Source organism: Lutjanus erythropterus, chromosome 10 (genome assembly GCF_056507025.1).
Source record: "Lutjanus erythropterus isolate fLutEry1 chromosome 10, fLutEry1.hap2, whole genome shotgun sequence".
Lineage (NCBI taxonomy): Eukaryota > Metazoa > Chordata > Actinopteri > Lutjaniformes > Lutjanidae > Lutjanus > Lutjanus erythropterus.
In genome coordinates, this window is record NC_139326.1 from 9432814 (window position 1) to 9453238 (window position 20425).

Consider the following 20425-nt stretch of genomic DNA (forward strand, 5'->3'; position numbering starts at 1 on the left):
GCACACTGGACCTTTAAGTAGGATAATGCTTAATTACCTTCAAACAGGTTTTTTGTGGTCCTTAAAAAGTAATAAACAGTTTAAAATCAAGTTAGGCTTTAAAATATCTTAAGATTCATTTTAATGTTACTTTCATAATGTTCAATTAACATAAGTCTCTAAATGTGTGTTTCAGAAAACTTGTCAGTATTGATGTAAAATAGGTCATAAATTGCCTTCATAATGGTCTTAAAAGGTCTTAAAAATTCTTGAATCTAACTTGTTTAAACCTACCAGCAGAAGGAAAATTGTGAAGAAGAGTGCTGTCAAAGACAAAACACATTTCAGAAAAAATACATCATTGGTAATAATGAAAAACAAGCACCAACGAGCGCATACAATATTCTGCACAGTGGTGAAAATTTTAAAGTTTGCACCACAGCAGCACCCTCATCAGGACTATGTGGGGAAAAAAAACCCCACTCTGATACTTGCATAGTGACAGTAATGCAGAGTGGAGGATCTTCAGTGATACAGACAGCATAGGGTATATCCTGAAGTTATCGGTGTAGTGATACAGTTCTCAGTTCGAGTCTAAATAACTCGGAATTGCTACATTTGGTTGCTGCTCATCTGATTCTTTCTGACATGCTCCTCCTATAGACTGTCTATTAGGACACAGAGTGGAGTAACACAAACATAAGCACCACGTACATTATGCTGCCGTTAAGCATAATGTTGAGCTGCTCGGTCCATGAACTGCTATAACTCTGCTTGTCAGTTTAATAGAATGTGAATGGGATTCCCAAGTAGGCTCCGAGTTCCCCTCCTGGCAGCTGGAGTATCTCTACCCACCCAAGGTCGGGGCAAGAACACGCAGGTCAGGGACAGCCCGGGCCGGTGGTGAGGTGGACGGATAGGAGGTTCAGAGGCCGTGTCAACCTGACGGATGGGGATGTAGTGAATTCACACCAGGATGCCCATGTATACACACATGCATGCTGTACACACACTTACAGAGAGAGACACAAACTCATTACTTTATACTGTACATCTTGCAAGAGACCAGTACACAGAAAAGGTTACAGAAACAAAAAGTTTACTGGTGTCCTGAAAACCCCTCCGTTTCTCTTCTCTCTACACATATCTACATTTGTTCTGTTTTCATTACTCTGTGTCTGAACAACTCTGATTAATTGTACTTTTGTTAGGCTGATCAATTAGGGAATAAGTGGATGAGGACCATTCTGTCCATTACTATGTTTGTCTGGATAAAAGTGCAGTATAAACCCCATCTGAACTTGATTAGTTTTTGCTTTTGTTGTGTCAGTCTAACTGGACGTCAGTGTAAAACAAACTATCAGAAATTCATTTTCATTATCACAAGTGAAAAATTAATATTGCAATAGTAAAAAAAAAGTTACACATCTTAATGTCCTGTATACTTAATGTATGGGGGTCCGTGACCGCTAGGCGGTCCTCACAGTTAAAAATTATTGTTAAATCAATTTTATTTATTTATTTACTTTACAAACATTTAATTTTGTTTGAATTTATGTCTGAAAATACACATGAATACAACAAGCTATTATCGAAGACAAATAGGCCTATTTGTTATTTTAAAAAAGGATTTAATTAACAAACGGCAACTCATGAATCCTTGAGGTAGCTAGCTTGCTAATTCACTGCACGACACCTGTCCATAATGGCAAACTAGTTAGCCAGACATTATTGAAACTTAGTGGCTAATTAGTTGTTTTATTATTATCCCAAGTGTACTGACACTCTTGTGAGGAACAAGCGATCACTTTCTAAGTGCATAAGCAAGAGACTCTAACACACACAAGTTTAGAGAGTGACTCTAGCACACCTAAAATTAACCATGCTATAACTGCTGCCACAAGTGAGTAAAAGTGAGAGACAACCCACAATATTTTATGCAATATATGTAGTAGGCGGGGAGGGCGGAAAATTCTGCACGTTTGCGATAGCCCAAATGCTAATAGAAGTTACACAAAGTTGCCTAGCAAATTAATTATTGCAATTTGGCCATTTCTTTTTAACATGTAGGTATATTATTCCCTTCAGAGCAACTTAAGTCACGCCCACCTGCGAGGATTACAGAGCCCTTATACTGGCTGCAACAAAGCTAATACTAGTTAGCTGGGCTCACGCTGCTGTGTAAACTTCCTCAAACAAAACATGGAAAAACAGTTACGTTAACACAGTTCCTGTTGACTGCTCCTAAATATTACAACATTAGTCCAACATCACACCCAACCTGTGGGGATAATTAACAGGATAGCTTGTAAATAACTTTTTGGCCTTTCTCTTTTGCCCTGTTGCTCGTAATTCATCAGCCTTTTTCTTTACACAATATCTCCTGTCAATCTGTCAGTCAGTCATAATATGTATTTTTCAACCTTCCCTTTCTGTATCTCTTGTGTTTCTACCTTTTACAGGAATTATTGATGTTAAAACTAAGTGGAGGCACAAACTCGCCCAGTAATCTTCCTCACTTGGTGAACTTTGACGTTGGTTCTGAGGATCACGTCAACAGCTTCAACCCTGTTTACCAATTTGACCACATCAGCAAGAAGAAGCTGGATCAGGTTTGTCAAGCATTTTTTAGGTCATCATTACAGTTACTTTTGGTAGAAAATCACTTACTTATTATTTATTTTAGCTCTATTGAAAGCCTTGTGATTTTTAGAGCTTCTTGGTGTCTTTAGACTTTGTGCTTGTGATGTGCAGGGCGGTGCTGTTTTAACATTCTCCCAAGGCCAGAAGCTTAATGTTGAAGGTTAGGAAGCATTTGAGTCTCTGGTGAACTGGATACTGTGGCAGCCTCTGAAGTTTGTCAGGTCTTTCTGGGGCTCGGCTTTCCTATTCTCCATAGGTCGCTGCCTTTTTCCAGGCAGGAGCGAGGCAGGCAGGTAGGCAGGCAGGAAGAAAAGAACACTGAAAAGGTGACAAGATGAGAGAAGTTTTCTGTTTCATAAAGAACAAGTAATGTTAAAGGGGAGCGCAGTCTTAAAGTGCACTTCTTTGGGGCTTTGAACCGTATACCCTCTTACCCCAAACCTATCCCCAGGAGTGCCGCCATGATGTTCAGTTAATTGTTAGATTTTTTTTTCTCCATAAAGGGGATAAGTTGCTACTGGTAGTTTCAGTTCAGTGTCAGAGTTGTCGGCTCATTGCCTGCTACTATCAAGGGAAATACCGCTGATATCACACAAAACAATCAACAAAGGCTAGTATTTCTTCAAGGCAGACTTGTGTGTGTCTTTTTACTTTTTAAAACACGGATTAGATGTATTTATACATTTGTGATCCCTTGTAATGTAGCTGTGCTGCCGCTATTGTTTCTTGGTGCACGTTTTTAATCCTAAGACCTGTTTACGGCTTATCACAGGAGGCTGCATAGCTTTGCATAGAAACACCCTATTAAGAGAATGATTAAAATGCCTTCTCCGCTTCAGGTGCCTGTGTTGTTTGTCAAATAAAATGGAGGGAGGAGGAGAGGAAAAAAAAAGAGTTACATCCATCAATCACCTATGAGGAAGGAGCACAGGGGGGCGGGGTGGATGGATGGTGGGAACGAGTGGAGTTCTCCTCCTATTGTCAATAAAACTCAGCCTGGAGTTAAGAGTGACATTTTGGCAATCAAAGCAATCTGATTTTTATTTGCTTTCCCAATATGGTGCTAGTGCCAAGTGTGTGTGTGTGTGTGTGTGTGTGTGTGTGTGTTTAAGAAAAAGAGAGACAGAGAGAGGGGGGGGGTTGGCGGGGTGCCATTGAAGATGGTAAGAAAAAAAAAAAGCAGTGCAGTCAGAAGAGTAACGACTCCCTCCCAAAATTGATTTATCTTTCTATAAATGATGGCTACATCCCCCCAAATGGATTTATAAATTAATTGCTGTCTTATTGGAATAAAAACCTTCTTGTGCGGACATGATTGATCGCCTGGTGTCGGTAGCATGCACTGGGGACCCCCCTCCTCCTTTGTTAGTGGGTCCCAGCTGGAGCGGTAATGCACTGATGGTATTAACCCTGATTAATAACTAACAATACGCTATCCTCATACATCAACAGAGTGCCGTGGTCGACTGGGCATGGGACTGGCCGAGGCTGCTGCCAGCCTATCAGGGCATGAGCCGGGTCACCTTCAAAACTCTGCTGGCCAACAGGTAAAACACTCATTTCACTTGTTACATGTGTTCATTGACAGCGGTGTGTTTGTGTGCGTGCATGCAAATGCAAGTGTGAGGGTCTTTTTTTTGTTCTGTTTTCATGTTTTTTATCATGATCCTCACAGGTGTTTTTGTTTTCGAGACGTCTTTTCGCGAAATAAAAGCTGCGCCCCGCAGAGGCACGTGCTGCATCAGTAGTGTCTTTACCTGTACAAAATGAGCCGTTCACTTGGGACTCCTGAGGCAAGTTTCCCTCAACCTCCAAATTCCCTTTCGACTTAACTTCCACATGAGCTCCAGTCATCGGGGATCTTATAGTCGAGCTGCTCTTCATCAGAGGTTCAAACTTCCACTTTGTTCAAAGGCCAAAGGCTCCTGTGGTTTCCGCAGTGGAGGCTGAGCCGTGGAGAGAACTCTTTGGAACACAGGATGTGTTCTAATATGCTGTGTGTGTTGAATCATGGAACCCTGTCTTTGTTAATGTACATGTGTGACTGTCTGCGTGGACTAAGTGTTGTCAGATTTTGGTAACTGAGGTACACCTGCTCTTGGGGTACACGCACAAATAAAGGTGCTAAGTAGAACCATATAGAGTTCTTCGGCAGTGAAACCTTTTTGGTTCCCGGTGGAACCTTTTGTAAATCTTCCACTTGGAACTGTTTTAGTCAAAACCCCTTATGACAGGTTGCACAGAGAACCCTTCTATGGTGTAATGGTTCCACCCAGAATCCTCTTGTGCGGTTCTATCCAGAACCTTTCCACCTTCCAAGGGTGCTAACAAGAATCCATCCAGAGGGATTCTACCAAGAACCCTGTTATATTCCAGTGATTTCATCAAGAACTCACCCAGGGGGTTCTACTGAGAACCACTGGTTCACCTATAACCCTCTTGTCTTTTGAGGATTCTATGAAGAACCATATCATATTCTACAGATGAGGCAAAAAATAAAATTAATTGTTTAAGGTGGTTCCAGAGATATAAACATTTTATTAAAAAAAAAGCCATTATTAGAGGTTAAGGATATTTTAATGTCCATCCTTTCAACAATTTCTGAGGAACCCTTTCTTCCGAAAAGAGTTCTTTGGATGAAAATTGTTCTTAATGGAAACAATTCTTAGTCTTACAAAGAACCCTTGACAAACACCCTCTTTTAAATAGGGTTTTTCAGAAGAAAATGGTTCTGGGTAGAACCCCAGCCCTTTAGGAAGAACTACTTTTGAGACCTTGAAACAGCCAGTAGTCAGAGATGGAAAAACAGCGGCCAGCTCAGATCTTGGTGTCACCTGATTGAGGAGTTTTTCGTCCAGCACTCCTGTCCCAACCTCCTCTTCCCTCCTCCTCCTCTCCTGTTCCACTCTCCAACGGGCATAAATATTTATGCAGGTATGTGACACATATTAGATGGCAATACTTCAGGCTGTTCCCTGTTCTCCATTCACAGCTGTCACGCTGCCAGCTATCAGGGAGCCATGGGGCTACTGCACCTTGTCTCCACGCCTACGCCCAATCCATTCTAAATCACCGCCATTGTAACACACACACACCTTTCTAACAAAGGGCAAGCTCTGCATCTGCCAAGGACACAGGTCTAATAAGGGTGAAGTACGCGGCTCTGTGCTGTGCTGTGACGAGCTTTGTCGCCTTCATGCCTCTTCCCACACACACGTATACACACATATACTTCATCCTTCCTCCCCTTATATGCTGCTTTGTTGCATGTTTAAACAGATACTATACTGTCATTGCTTGACTGAGCCAAATCAGTGTTGCGGCTCTCATGAATAGAAACTGAATGAAGTGGATATGACGTCAGATAAGAAAAAAGAGAGATTGGACTTGCAGTTTGAGATTGTGAGTGACATGGAGAAAGAGAGAGGAGTCGATACTGACAAGGAGCCAAAATGTACGCGGACGGATGGGAGTGGGAGGGGGTAAAGGTTATATAATTCACCCTAATCTCGCAGTATCAAAGTGTCTGAGATTCTGCCATTTGCCTCATTAGCCTCTCTTTGTTGGGCCAGAGGAGCAGATTTCATGGAGGATTTGGAGAATGGCTTTGGTTCTGCCTGAGACGCTCGCACAGAGTAGGAAGTTAGTTTCACGGCTGGCGACATGTAAGCTGTCAAAGTTTTCCTCAGATCCATCTCAGACTCAAAAATATCTCTCAAGCTATAGAAGACCATTCACGGGATAAGCGCACTGATGTCAGATCCTCTGATCCATTTGTTAGTGCAGATAAGGATAATGCTTTCTGCATAGCTGCAGATGGAACTGCCCTCGGCTGTTTTCACTGAGGCTTCACAACAATTACTCTTTTACTACCTCCAGTTGGTGGACGAACCACAGGATATATAATCTTACACACTTGACAATAGTAATAATAATGATGCTGTTTCATACTGTACAAAAACACCAGTCATTGTGACCTTGTGATGTTCTGTATTTTTATCTTAGAAGTTTGTCTCCTTGAATGACTTCCCTTTTCTGTCCACAGACAGTATTTTTTCTTTGCTCCCTAACACTCCTTCTAATGTGTAACCCTCTCTTGGGGTTCTTTTCAGAACCTTTCTACCTTTTTAAGGGTGCTAAAAACAGTGGAACAGCAAATGAGGTTGTACAATGCAGAACAACCTGTAGAGTATGCAAAGCCCACTTAGGTTCTCAAGGAAAACTTGTGATTTTTGGGTTCCAGCTGGGAACCAAATTTTCATTTTTGGTGGAAATGCTCAGAACTGTTCAAATTTAGGTGCTTGAACTGGAATGGGGTTGGTTCTATGTTGGTGGAAAAAGCCTACCAGGGGATTCTACCAAGAGCACAAGGGTTTCATCTAGAATCCACTCAGGTTCCTGGTAGAACCTTTTATAAAGGTTCCACCTGGAACTATTTCAGAGGATCTTACTCAATATCCAACATGCTAGGTTATACCTAGAACAAACTGTGAGAGGTTCCAGTCAAGAACCCTTCTATGGTGTACTGGTTCCACCCAGAGCCTTCTCTTTAGGTTCTATCCAGAATCTTTCCACCTTCTAAGGGTGCCAACAAGAATCCACTTTGGGGGTTCTACCAAGAACCATTTTATTTTCCAAATTTTTAGTCTAGAACCCAGCCAGGGGGTCCTACTGAGACCCACTTTATATTCCAAGGGGTTCATCGAGAATCCATCCAGGAGGTTCTACAGAGAACCATTTTATCTACCAAAGGTTTCATGTAGAACTCACCCGGGGGGTTCAACCCCAAACCCTTTTATATTCCTTTGTTTTCACCTATAACCATTGCCTTTTATGAAGAACCACTTTGTTTTCTACACACAAGGCAAACATTAAAATAAATTGATTCAGAGGAATCCAGATACATCTACATTCAAAAATAAAAACTGAAATGTTTAATCATTTAAATTTTTGAGATTAGCAATCTTTTAACATTCATGCTCTCAACAGTTCTCTTTCTTCCAAACAAGGTTCTTTGGATGAAATTCAAGCTAAAGTGTCAGAGATTTTGCCATTTGCCTCATTAGCCTCTCTTTGCTTGGCCAGAGGAGCAGAATTCATGGAGCCACAGACTGAAGTGCCCTCGGCTGTTTTCACTGAGGCTTCACAACAATTACTCTTTTACTGCGTCCAGTTGCTGGACGAACCACAGGATATATAATCTTACACACTTGACAATATTAATAGTAATGACACTGTCTCATGCACAAAAAGCAGTGGTCACTGTGACCTTGTGATGTTCTGTATTTTCTATCTTAGAAGTTTTAGTCTCCTTGAATGACTTCCTCTCCACGTACACAGCCAATATTTTCTTCCTTGCTCCCTGGACTGTGTGAGTTAGCAGCGTGGCCCATTGGCCTCCTATATATTGTTACAGTGGCAGGACAGTTATTGTGCCCAGGGTTTATATCACATTCTAATGGAGCAAGGCTATGAGTTAAGGGCGGTAGGCTTTTACACCAGGGCTGTTAAATCACTGTTCAGATGACTTCATTAGCAGAGCAGGACACATGCTGAGACACTTGCGCCTGCACACACATAAATATACACACACACACACACACACACATTCGCTTTCACCCTGCTACCTTGGCGGTGTAGCATCGGGGCCAGACAGGAGGGAGAGTGGATTTATACAGGTGTGTGTGTCCTTCTTTGTCACCTGTCACTTCAGTTCCCTCCGCACGATAGCTCATCCATCATCTGCAGATTGAGCTTTTCAGCAGAAACCAGACTGATTAATACCACCCCAGGACCCCCAGGGTTGACTGGCTGACTGGCTGACCTGGCTTCCTGGCAGGCTGGAGGTTTGAATGGATAGATGGATGACTTGTGGGTGGGCTAACACTTTAGCCTGCTTCTTTGCTGGCTAAATTGCTGACTAATTGGTTGAGAGGCTTGATTAGGTAACGGCTGGTTGATGCAATGGTTGTAGGAAGTGCTGATTAATGAAATGGTTGGCTGGGACGCTGACTAACTTTTTTTTTGATACATGACAGGTCTCAGAAATGGATTGATGGATAGATGATTGACTGACTGACTAGGAAGTTAACTGGTAGGCTGTTTGCTGATGGCTAAAAGCCAGACTGTAGCTCCCAGCCTGCAGTAGTTCTACTTATGTTAGCACAATCTACACTATTGGTCCTCAAACAGGGGTCCGTGGCACTCTGCCAGAGGGTCCATGAAGAGTTTTCACATTCATTCGTTTAAATTATCCATCCATCCGTCCATTTTCTTCTGCTTATCCTGGGTCGGGTCACGGTGGCAGCAGGCTAAGCAGGGTATTCCAGACATCCCTCTCCTCCGCAACACTCCTGCAGCTCCTCCTGGGGAATAGTGACGTGTTCTCAGGCCAGATGAGATATGTAATGTAATGTAATGTATGTAATGAATTCTGAGTCTACCCATCCTCATCACATGCCCAAACCACCTCAGCAGGCTCCTTTCAACACATAAGAGCTGGTTTTACTGTGGCTCACCTGATCACTAAGGCTGAGCCCTGCCACTCAATGGGGAAAATTAATTTTGGCTGCTTGTATCCATTAACTCTTTTTTTAAATTTTATTTTTATAGGCCTGTCATATTCACATAAGTAGAAGTGTAAATAAAGGTATAGGCTATGTCAGATCATTCCAAGAGACATATGTGAGGGGGTATGTTTTCTGTCTTGTAAGGCATATATGTTGCAAAGAATATATTTTGCACAATATAATTCTACAGCACTTCACAAAAGTATGATGTCTAGGTGGCTTGCTGCTAGATATCAGAATACAGTAGATAGCATCTCATCATATAGCTGTTTACAGCAGCAGCACTCCAGCTGAGTGGTTGTAGCTAATGATGTTAATATTAGCAGCCTTGCAAAATGTCCAAGAAAGGAAAAGTTGACGCAGAGGCAAAGTGATTGAATGAGAGATGAAAAAGCAAACGGACACAAGCCAACGTGTCCTCTTTGTAATGACGCAGTGGCAGTACCATAGGAACACCATTTGTATTACATTTAATTTATATACATTTTGGAAAATTCCTTGTAGGCTACACAAACTGAAACTACCATTTATTGTCATTTTGATTTTGATATACTTTGCGTATTTCATTTTTTTAATATATTGAATAATAGTCGTGCGCTTGAACGTCTGCTTGCAATTATTTTTCCTGGACTTCTGCTTTCAGAGACTGTTACTGATTATGAAGTTATTACTAAAACCAATATATCAAATGCAGAGGCAATTATGTAATATGATAACAAGTAGGTACATTTGTATAGGCCAACCCTTCAAAGGCAAACACACTGCTGGTGTAGCCTGGGATGAAATTGAGTTTCCTTGGCTCGGAACCTCTGACCTTCAGTCTTTTATTCCTTAGTTCCAGCAAAGACTTTTAATTAATATTTTTCTTTGGACTTCCTTGCCTCTTATACATTTGTTTTTAATAGCCACATCTTAAGACTTTATCATCTTAACACCATCTTTCTTAACTTAAATCATCTTAGTTAGCCTATGCTATGATAAATACTAAATAATATAGTGTAGAATGACCTCATTACACAGTATTCAATAATCAAGGTCCATGGGCAGACCTCAATAAGCATACAGTATATATGAGAATTACATATATCGCCATTATGATGTTTATTCACTCAGTTCCTTTGTTATGCGTCTCCATCAGCTTTAAAGCAAGGTTCCTTTTGTAAAATACCAAAATCAATGATATTACATACGCAGGTTAAATGCCTACTTGACGTTTCACCTTGAACAAACTGCGCACCAAGAGTTTATGTTAATTGTCACGATCTGCTGATTGAATTGTGTCCACACTGTCTCACTCTCTGACCTGAAGTAATGAGCCGCCCTTTGTTGGAGATGCACGGAGTCTTAGTACAAAAAACCTGATACTGAATAATTTCTCTTCAACTACTGATCTGTGAATGGCTCAGCCATCTGCTTCGTCCTTGGTTCATCTTTGAAATCGTCTTTTTTTATAGTGAATAACTCTGCCATAACTTTTCTTTGTACGTCAAACGCAACACAACACTGTGTAGGTTGGAATGAATTGAAGCAATGATTGCCCGTCTCCTTACTTTAACTTTGATTGTGTTACACGACCTGTATGAACTTTAGTCTTTTATGCCATTTTTCTTTTCCATCCAAGAAAAGTAAGAAAAAAAACCTCTGAAGAAAGTGTGGAATGTTGCCACAGAGTAAAGTCACATTTTAACTGTCATCTGCCAAGGTGACTTTTTGAGACACTTTCCTTGTGTCTGTGTGTCAGAGAAGGTCCTCTGACCTGGTTGATAAGGGGTGGCAGAGTATGAAAGATGGAGCTTTGTGTGTCACAGGGCAACTCCTCCACTCCATCATGAAGACCTAATATCATCCAAGGACATTCATGCTTACACCTACGACTCTGGTCCACTGGTCCGGCTACCGTGTCCTAAAAACAGGGTGGGACAACATGAAGGCTTCATACATTGGGGAACTGTAATTTTACAGGGACAGTTCATCCCCTAATCAAAAATATGTATGTTTTCCTCTGGCCTGTTGTTCATTCATATAGATTGTTTTGGTGTGAGTTGTTTTGATTGATTTGGAGAAATCGACCAGAGACTGTTTATTGTGAATAGGATCCACATTAGCTGCTAACAGGGTAGCAACTGTTCTCCCTGGTGTCCACATATAAAAGATAACAAAGATATACATCATACATTACATCATTCCCCTCCTACGCCAGCCACATTTATGGAAAATTCACCAACAGCAATGAAAATAAATTCAATGAATGCCACAAAACAAATTAACAAAACAAACAAACAAACAAAACACAAAAACAACTAATTAATTTTCACTGAGCAGGAGAGCTCTTGAGTGAAAGAGGAACAGAAATAACATAACATATATGATGAAACAATGAACACAGTATAGTCATAGCGTCATACACAAGACTGTTGCTTAATTCTCACCAAAATTATTTCTTCATGTATTTTGGAAGAATAGATGTTTTAGTTGTTTAAAGAACTGTTTTGCTTGCCGATTTTTAAGGAGAGTTGTCTGTCTTCTCTCCTATACAATGGAATCAGGTGGCACACAGCTTGTGGTGCTCAAAGTGCTCCAAAAAGACAAAACAAAAAAAAGGATTTTTTTTTATTTTTTTTTTGGGGGGGGGAAGTTGTTGCTTAAAAAAAAACAAACAGTGTTTTTTTTCATTGTTGCTAGGCCCTGTAACACCCGCCGATAAGCTGTCATCAGCAAAATGAATGAAAACAACTTGTACCTGCCACCAGGCTGCTGTTTTCTGTTCAGATCCTGGTAACTACGGCTGATAAAATCACATAGCTCCAGGTATCCAGCAACAGCCACTACAAGTTTGTCCTCCATGATTGTTATTTTCAAGCATCTGTAAACTTTGTCCTTACCACCACAGATGGCTTGTCTCTCAATATTAATAATCCAATTCAACAGTGGGGAAAAAACATGAATGACACTGCAGATGCATTGAATTGAAGTTTTTTCAACTGCAATCATTCAGGGCGCTCCTATAGCAGTGTGCAAAACGCCTCCTGTCTATAGAAAACAATTGGAAAAAGACGCCTCTTACTGCCAAAACTGCATTCTGTCTGATTGGGGTCTAACTGGTCATGATTTCTAGCAAGAGGCACTGGTATAGAATTTTTCAAATGTATTTCTTTTGGCGCTTTGAGCACGGCAAACGGAGTGCATTTTAGTCCCATTTTACTGGACAGAAGACAGACATTTCTACAACTCCAGAACTCAGCAATTCACACCAAAACTATTTATATGGATAGATAAGACTGCAGGCCAGAGGAAAAATATGTATTTTTGATTTTGGGATGAAATTTCCCTTTAAAGGTAAGAGTGCTGCGGCTTGTGCTATTTCCACAGCTAATATTCTGAGTAAGCACTCGTCCTCATGATTTTATTTCACACACTGGCTCAAAGAGAGCACTTGCAGCATTGACCCACAGATTTGGTAGCTTAATATGGTAAGCTACACTGTAACTACTGAACACTAAAGCATTTCCTCTGCATTGTCTCATTGTTGCAGTTACCCCTCAGGTCCATAACAATAGCAGTTTGTGGAAAAATGCCAGTCTGTGGCATTCTCTTGCTTGAGCGGCTCCTTAAATTGCGGCGATAGACGCTTGTGCTTTCAGGAAGTGGGCAATCGCCATCTGTTCCCGGGCTCTGCCATATGGCGGGCCTTTTTCTCAGGGAATAAAATAAAAACAAATATGTCAGAATGTTCGTCTTCCTCCACGGACGCTGATCAACCTGGGGAGAAGCTGGATCTCTGTGTGTCTGGATTAATGGTCTTACTTTACGCTTCAGGGAATGAGGGAGAGTGTGCGCTTGTGGTTGGTGGGGTTTTGTGTGGGTGTGTGTGCGCGCTGGTGCGTGTGTGAGGGTATGCACACACTAATGCACATTTATGTACCTGGAAGTATCTCTGGAATCATTTATCTGACTTAAAGGGCGATGTTACCGCACCATTTTGAGCAGTTGGTTGCACTAGTCTTGGAAGCATTAAACAACACAGGAGAGAAGAGCTTCAAGGTTAGCCAGAGTGACATTTCATGGCTGCTGCTGCCAAAGAAACAAGAAGAAACGCTCTCAAGCCATCATCAGACTCTCCGTCTTGCGAGGCCAGAAATTCAAAAGACTTGTCACTTTTGAAAATCAGGAGAGTGTGATGTGTCATTGAGGAAGGGCTTCTTTCTTCTCGCGTCGATCCCCTTGTGTGTGTCCCCTCCGCTGACTGACAGCTAGGGATGGGAGTTTGTGTTGGTGGAGACAGAATACATCTTTTGTCTGCTTGGTTATACATGGTGTGTTTTGTCTTCGCTACCCCTGGACAGCACTGACACATTGAGGTTTTCATTAGCCGTAAGCAGGTGGCGGAGGAGAGGGACACGAGCTTGTGCGCATGAGTCTGTTTTCCACGCCTGTCTGTGTGCGTACATCTGCAGTGCACCAGCTTGTATACTGTATGCATATCATGGAGGGCGTACATGTGTCTGCCCGCATGTGTGTGAATGTTCGCTCTTATATTTCAGTGTGTGTGATATTTGGAGGTTTGCTCCAAAGGCGAATAAATCAGTGATGCCTGGGATAAGGCCGTGGCCCCTCCTCAAACTGCACAGACAAGCTGAGAGGCTCATTAATCAAACGGCCAGTCACAGATGTGATGGCTTCCACACAAACCGCCAGCAGACTGTGAAAGTCACATCCAACAGAGTCAACTGTCAGCCAGGCAGGCAGGCAGGCAGGCCGCACTTTTCCTCTCCCCCCCGTCTCTCTGTCTCTCTTTTCCCTCTGTTGTATTTATCTCTCAGTCTCCCTTTACCTCCTCTCACCTCCAGCGTGATGCCTCGCTGTGATACATCTGAAATATTTGTCTCGTCCCTCTAAAAACGATCTGGCGGGTCGAGGCAAATCTATCTTCTCAGAGAGTGGTCATGGTCAAGCCATTCTAGGGACACAAGACATCAGTCATTACTTCACATTGCTCTGTTCTCGGTGGTTACAGCAGACTTTACTTTGTGGTACAGTTGAACAGTATTTTTGTCTCTGATCTTGTCCTTCCAGATTCTCTCACAACCTAATTAATCCTAATTCATCCTATGTATGAATGTTGATAGAGGGGCAATGAATTTGCTTTGGTCCAGATTAGGAATATGTTTAGATTAAAAGGACAGTTCACCCCAAAAATCAAAAATGCATGTTTTTCCTCTTACCTGTCACACTATTTATCCATCTAGACTGTTCTGGTGTGAGTTGCCAAGTTTTGAAAGTAGATGCACTCAGCTTGTGGTGCTCAAAGCTAAAAAACAAACATTTAAAAAACTCAACAGCAATGTCAGCATTTCTGATACATGCAAGGTAAATTTGGTTTGGGTTTAAACCCCTGACCATGAGATAGCAGTGGCATTAATCATAATTGTTCCGATTGCACAAAAAAGTCAACTTTTTATACTCGAATTGTCTGCATGGTGTAATCATCATACTATGACAGTTTTCCTAAAATTAGATTTAAAAAAAGCAATATATCACCTGGCTTACAGTATTGCAATATATTGAATTGTGATACATATCATATAGCCAGATACTTGCCAATACACAGGTCTAGTTCCTACATCAGACCTGTTCAATTACTTTTTCTACAAAGGTCAAGTTTGAAAAAATTAAAGTGCCAAGGGGCTGAACATTCACATTTCTTATGTCTTTTCACATTTAAAAAAGAAACACTGTACAAAGGTACAGGAAAAATGATGCACCTTCGTAATCCTATAATAGAAGTATCTTGTTATGATAACTAATTAACAGTGTCACCACCCATAAATTTAGCAATGTTAGCAAGTTATTTAAATAAAATTATGATGATGTACTTTTTTCAGAATTATGAGCGACGATTCGGATGAATTGAGGCCGATAAAGGGAAAATTCGGCCTATTCATGTCAATGTCCAATCAGTGTTGATGGATGCAGTCAAAACGTAACATTAGCTGACAAAAATAGTCATCTACCACACCCTCTGACTACCCAGAGGCAGAGACTGAAAATTTAAACTGAAACAATCTGTAGTTCTTCTTGCATCCACTGACATCACTGGATGCAAGATGAACAGCAGATTTGCAGTTGGAGATCTCAGCTCTCTTGGTCACTATAGCACACACTCAGGAATTTAATGCTCCAATAGACCACATTTACCATCAACACTTGGGGCTGGATTCAGATTGAATAGCCCTGTCTTAAATGAAACTGCGCACAAGGTCTGTGGATTAGCTTGAGTGAGTGGGGCATGATTTTGGCACTTTTTGCACCACAAGCTGAGTGCCACCTAGTTCCATTATACTGAAGAGGAGGCAGCCATGTCTCTGCCTGATGTCTCTGCTCTCACACTGAAACAGCCTGGATGGATAAATAGCACAACAGACCGGAGGAGAAATATGTATTTTAGATTTTGGGTGAACTGTCCCTTTGGGTTTGAGTAGTGCATACGACCTGCAGGTCAATAAATACTGTTCACTGTGTCCAGCTTGTATATCCTGACACAGTAAGTATTTCCTCCCCTTTAATTTCCACTGTAGAACACTGAGGTGTATATTCAGGGGTAAAATACGGATGCCTCCTTCATGGAAATGCAGTCATGTGAAAATGAGTTTTCCCATCTCTTTCTGGTTATTATATCACATATCATATTCCAACCATTTGACTGCGGCAATCTCCTCTCCCAAAGGGTTTGAATTGGCCACAATTGTTAACAATAGTTACAATAATATCACTATTCACTGACAGAATTGTCAGTGCACAGTGCTTATGCCACAAGGCAAGCTTCTCAACAGGATTATCTGGTTATCCCTCGTGCATTGTGGACTTTCCGTAGCTTCACCTGACCTCTTTTTCACAAATATTGTGATTTCATATAATTTTTGTGACATAAATAGCAACCTCTGTGATTGTTCCAACTTCCAACCTTGGATGGATGAATAGTTGGAGAGACTCTGTAGCTCCAGAGCTAAATGAAAATGCCTCTTAATCTACTGCAAAGCCCTCCAAGGATGGAGGGAAATGCTGGATGGAACCGGGACAAAACAAAGCCACCCGTTCCTGATTAAAAATGGCAAGTCCCAAGGCTCCCCAGACACACTGGGGTATTTGATGGTACAAATATAAAGACAGTGCTCCACACAGCAATAGGAAGCTATGCTTTTGTGCTCAGTAATTGTGGTGGAGGGGAGGAATTTCTGTTGTTACAATGCCAGAATTTTTAGGATGATACCAGTGCTGTTGGAACCTCACAGAGCTGAACTACTCCATTGGAAGATCAGTTTTTGCTACATGGACCTTATGAGCAGCTATTTAAACCAGGTTTTTATAAATATGAAATGAGCCGTGATTCAGCAACTTTATGGCCTATTTAACCCGTTTTTTTCCCCAACGCCAGCCCCGTTTTTTTCAGTTTGAATCAAAAGCAAAGACGAATGACAGCTCAGCAAGTGGTGTGTTTGTAATCACGTGAAAGGAGGGTTCATGTTGTTGTTCCCTGCCTATCATCTCTCATACGGCCTACTTAAAATTGAGCCTTGCCAGATTACATTGAGTGAAATTGTGGGCTGTCATTATGAGACTTGCACACTAGTTATAGTATCAATGTGGTCTAAAAATTCAATATCATTGCAAAACCATGTCAAACACATGGCAATGTCACAGCACAGTGTTCATTAAGATGCTCTTTTTTGCTGCATTACCACCTGGCTTGGGGATCATGTGTAACTGGATTACTTGATTAGGATACAAAAAAGGTGATAATACATTACAAACACCACTCTGGTCTACTGTTAATTCATTATCATGGCCTCTTGTGAAAAAATGCTTCACTGGGTGGAACAACAGCACACAGTACAGTGCAAGTTCTTCATTCCAGCTGTGAAAACACTGTCATCATCCAAGGATACAACATCTACTTTAAAGAAACATTTACAGCTAAGACCAGCCGCTAATGTTAGCTACATAGACTGACTGCAAACCTTAGCTTCACAGGCCAACGGCTAATGTTAGCCACACAAAAGTCCAGTTAGCTAACAAACCTCAATATTACTACCATTGACAATTATTTTGGGCTGTAGGTGATGATGCTGGTGGTGATGTGTGTGTAGGCAAAATCACAAGCCCCAGAATAGATCTATGTATGTCGCTTTACTTGAAGCTTGAATGTGAAGTGTGAATAGCTACACTAGCGAGTGAATTAGTGAATTTAATCTGCATAATTGCCACTATGAATCTAAATGTGCATTTGCACCTATCAGAGGAAGGAAAACAATTAACAACGAACATAAAACATTATATTAGGCTAAATAATTTCACCATATTCGGTGTTGAGGTAATCCAAAAGTACCAGAAACTAATCAGATTACATTAATTTAATATTGTGATACTTGGATTAGGGGACTGACTACATTTTTTATGAAGTTATTAGTGACTGTATTTGAATACATTTTTAAAATAACAGCCCCAAGTCTGGTTATCACACTTGTTACCTTCAGGTATTGTGTTACCACAACTAACTTTGGCAGCTTTGTTGAAACTTTTGCTCAGAAATTCTAGTGTGTCCACTGGGTATTTGTTTTTTGTCAGCACCGTCAGCAAAATATTTCCAAATTTTGCCCTTGGAACCAGTTTTGTCAACCAGTTTCGATGGACTGGGACTCAGTTAAAGACATGGTGGACTGTTTGACGCCGTTGCCATGTTTCCTGCTGATTTACTGAGTTGACTTTTTAGCTGACTGCAGCAGTCCATTGTCAAGAGCCAGACTGTGACCGTCTGTTCCAGTCCATCATTGTGTTCTTCTGCTTCTTTTTTTCTTACTATTCCTTGCCATGTGCCATCTTTATTCAGACTCTCTGGAGCTGACACTGAGTTAGGCGTCTAGTTTGCAGAATGTGTTTGATGGTTTGATGAGTGTGTTGAAGGATTATACTGTAAAAACTGAATGTTGAATTTAAAAAACTAATAATGACATTTTTGTTTTGTGAGTCAATACTGCAGTCATGAAGAGCTGTGCTGCATATACTCGTAGTGGTGGTGCTGATATTGCTGATGATTGAATGAGTAGCAGTTTAACTTATACATAGACATTTGTAAATGTAGTTGTATGCTGGTGCATCATTGTAACATAAAGGTTAGAGAGATCATGCTCTTGTCTCAGAGTGAAAGCGCATAAAGGGATAGTTCAGATTATTTAAAGTGGGGTTGTCTCAGGTCCTTATTTATAGTCAGTTATATATAGTTAGCTACAGTAAATGTCCCCAGTTTGGAGAAGCAAAGATGAGTACCAGCACAGAAGCTAAGTAATGTACTGCTTAAAAAATCAATATCAGTTTACAGTTATGCGATATTTAAAATATTTTCGATGCCTTGCCTTGCTGTCAGACAGCCATTTCTGATGGGAAACTGCCATTACAGAAGCCAAATATTGTGTTCTTCAAACCAACCAAACTCCATAGGCAAAACCAGTCATTTTATCCTGCAGAACAGTGGAGTTGCTGGTCTACCGCTGCCTCGATCTGGTAGTTTGTCTGTGTTATTATGTGACTTTGGTGTTTTAAAAGATTACTTCATATTCACCTAAGTCACACAATAACACAAACAAACTAAAAATTTGAGGGACTGGTAGATTAGCAACTCCCATGTTCTGTGAGGTAAAATCACAGATTTTACCCATGGAGTTTGGTAGCAGTGAAAATATTCTAAATATAGGGAACATTTAAACTGATTTTTTTTTTAGTGGACTGATTTAAGTGGCTAAAATAAATTTTGTTGCTGCACCCGTCCAGTGCTGGTGCCCCTCTTTGCTTCTCCTGAGTGGGGGCATGCCGACCGGCATCTACTGTAGGTGCTACACTGACTATCGATAAGTGTCTCATACAACCCCACTTCAAACAATCCGAACTTTCCCTTTAATTTTATTTCTGCCACTATGCAAACATCATGTTCATGTATTTTTGGAAGACAGTGACACTTTGTATTGTCATTCAGTATAAGTCACACTCAAACAGCACATCAGCTAAACGCCTAAAACATTATGTCTGTGTGTGCGTGCGCTCCTGTGTGACGGTGAGGGTTTGTTTTGGTGGTACATCACGAGGTTGTATCCTGTCGCCAGGCTCATTAGCCCGGCGGCGGCGCCCAGGCTGCCCCAGCCAATCGCTGCTCTCCGTGCAGCTCTGCCATTTGCATGTGGTCCAGGAAGAGATAATTAGAGGGATCTCTGCCTGTCACTGTTAATCTGGGACTTAGTGAAGGGCTGTGACGCCGACATGCTGATGGACTGACACACATGTCTGCACACACACAGTGCAGTGTGGTAGCAGTGTGCACACATTGGCATCCGATACACGCACATGCACACACGCCAAGAGCAAACAGACTACCTGCACACACTCACAGAAGCACTATGCACAGGCAAACACACATGAAAACATGCTCATGCGTACACAGTGAACACAATCTCTTTCATCAGTTCCTCCAGGAGATTTTCGATGTTAACATTTCAACAATGATCACAAATTCAAGCAATCGATATGAATTCTGCACATTACAATTTTATCCAGTCATTGCAACTTTTCTTCAAATTTGACCAGTCAATTCCCCACACAATTAATTCATTTATTTAATTTTGTCAAGGACACAAGATTTGTTCTTATTAAGGTTAACTTATATTTTATTATGTACTTGTTAACAGTAAGCAATGAATAAAAAAAAAAAGTATTTTGAGGCTTACTACTAACACTAACAGAAGCTTATTAAATGTTTAGTGATGACATATTAGACTAAACTCAATAAATGTGTTTTTAATACTTTCATAAACAATTTTAAGAAACTCAGGCTTTCATCAACATTCTTAAGCAGTCTGTAAACTGTAACTTTCTTATAAATGCTTTGAAATGTCTTATAATCTCACAATAAACATGTTTATAATGCTATTATTAACATGTATATCGTCACATTAACACATATTAATGTTAATAAGCATCTATAAGGGCCTTATGACCTATTAGCTAAGACTTATTACAATAACCTTCTTTGCTTACTTTTTTGACTGAGCTTGAGCTGCAAAACTTGTTATTTAGAGTAACTGAGTTAACTTCTTCACCAATAATATTTCAATAAAATACATTTTGTTAGAATTTTTTGTGATCCTAAGCCTTTTTAATTAAGTTACTCTGAGCAGAGTGTGCTTTTATTC

The 20425-nt window shown here is 40.8% G+C and overlaps 1 protein-coding gene across 1 annotated transcript in view; it reads left to right on the forward strand.

Annotated features, from left to right (window-relative positions):
• Positions 1-20425, forward strand: part of kiaa0825 (KIAA0825 ortholog) — a 181028-nt gene that overhangs the window by 72026 nt on the left and 88577 nt on the right. Inside the window, exons 21-22 of the mRNA XM_084728153.1 lie at positions 2442-2591; positions 4075-4169. Coding sequence (XP_084584279.1) covers positions 2442-2591; positions 4075-4169 — 245 coding nt within the window. The remainder of the gene's footprint in view (positions 1-2441; positions 2592-4074; positions 4170-20425) is intronic.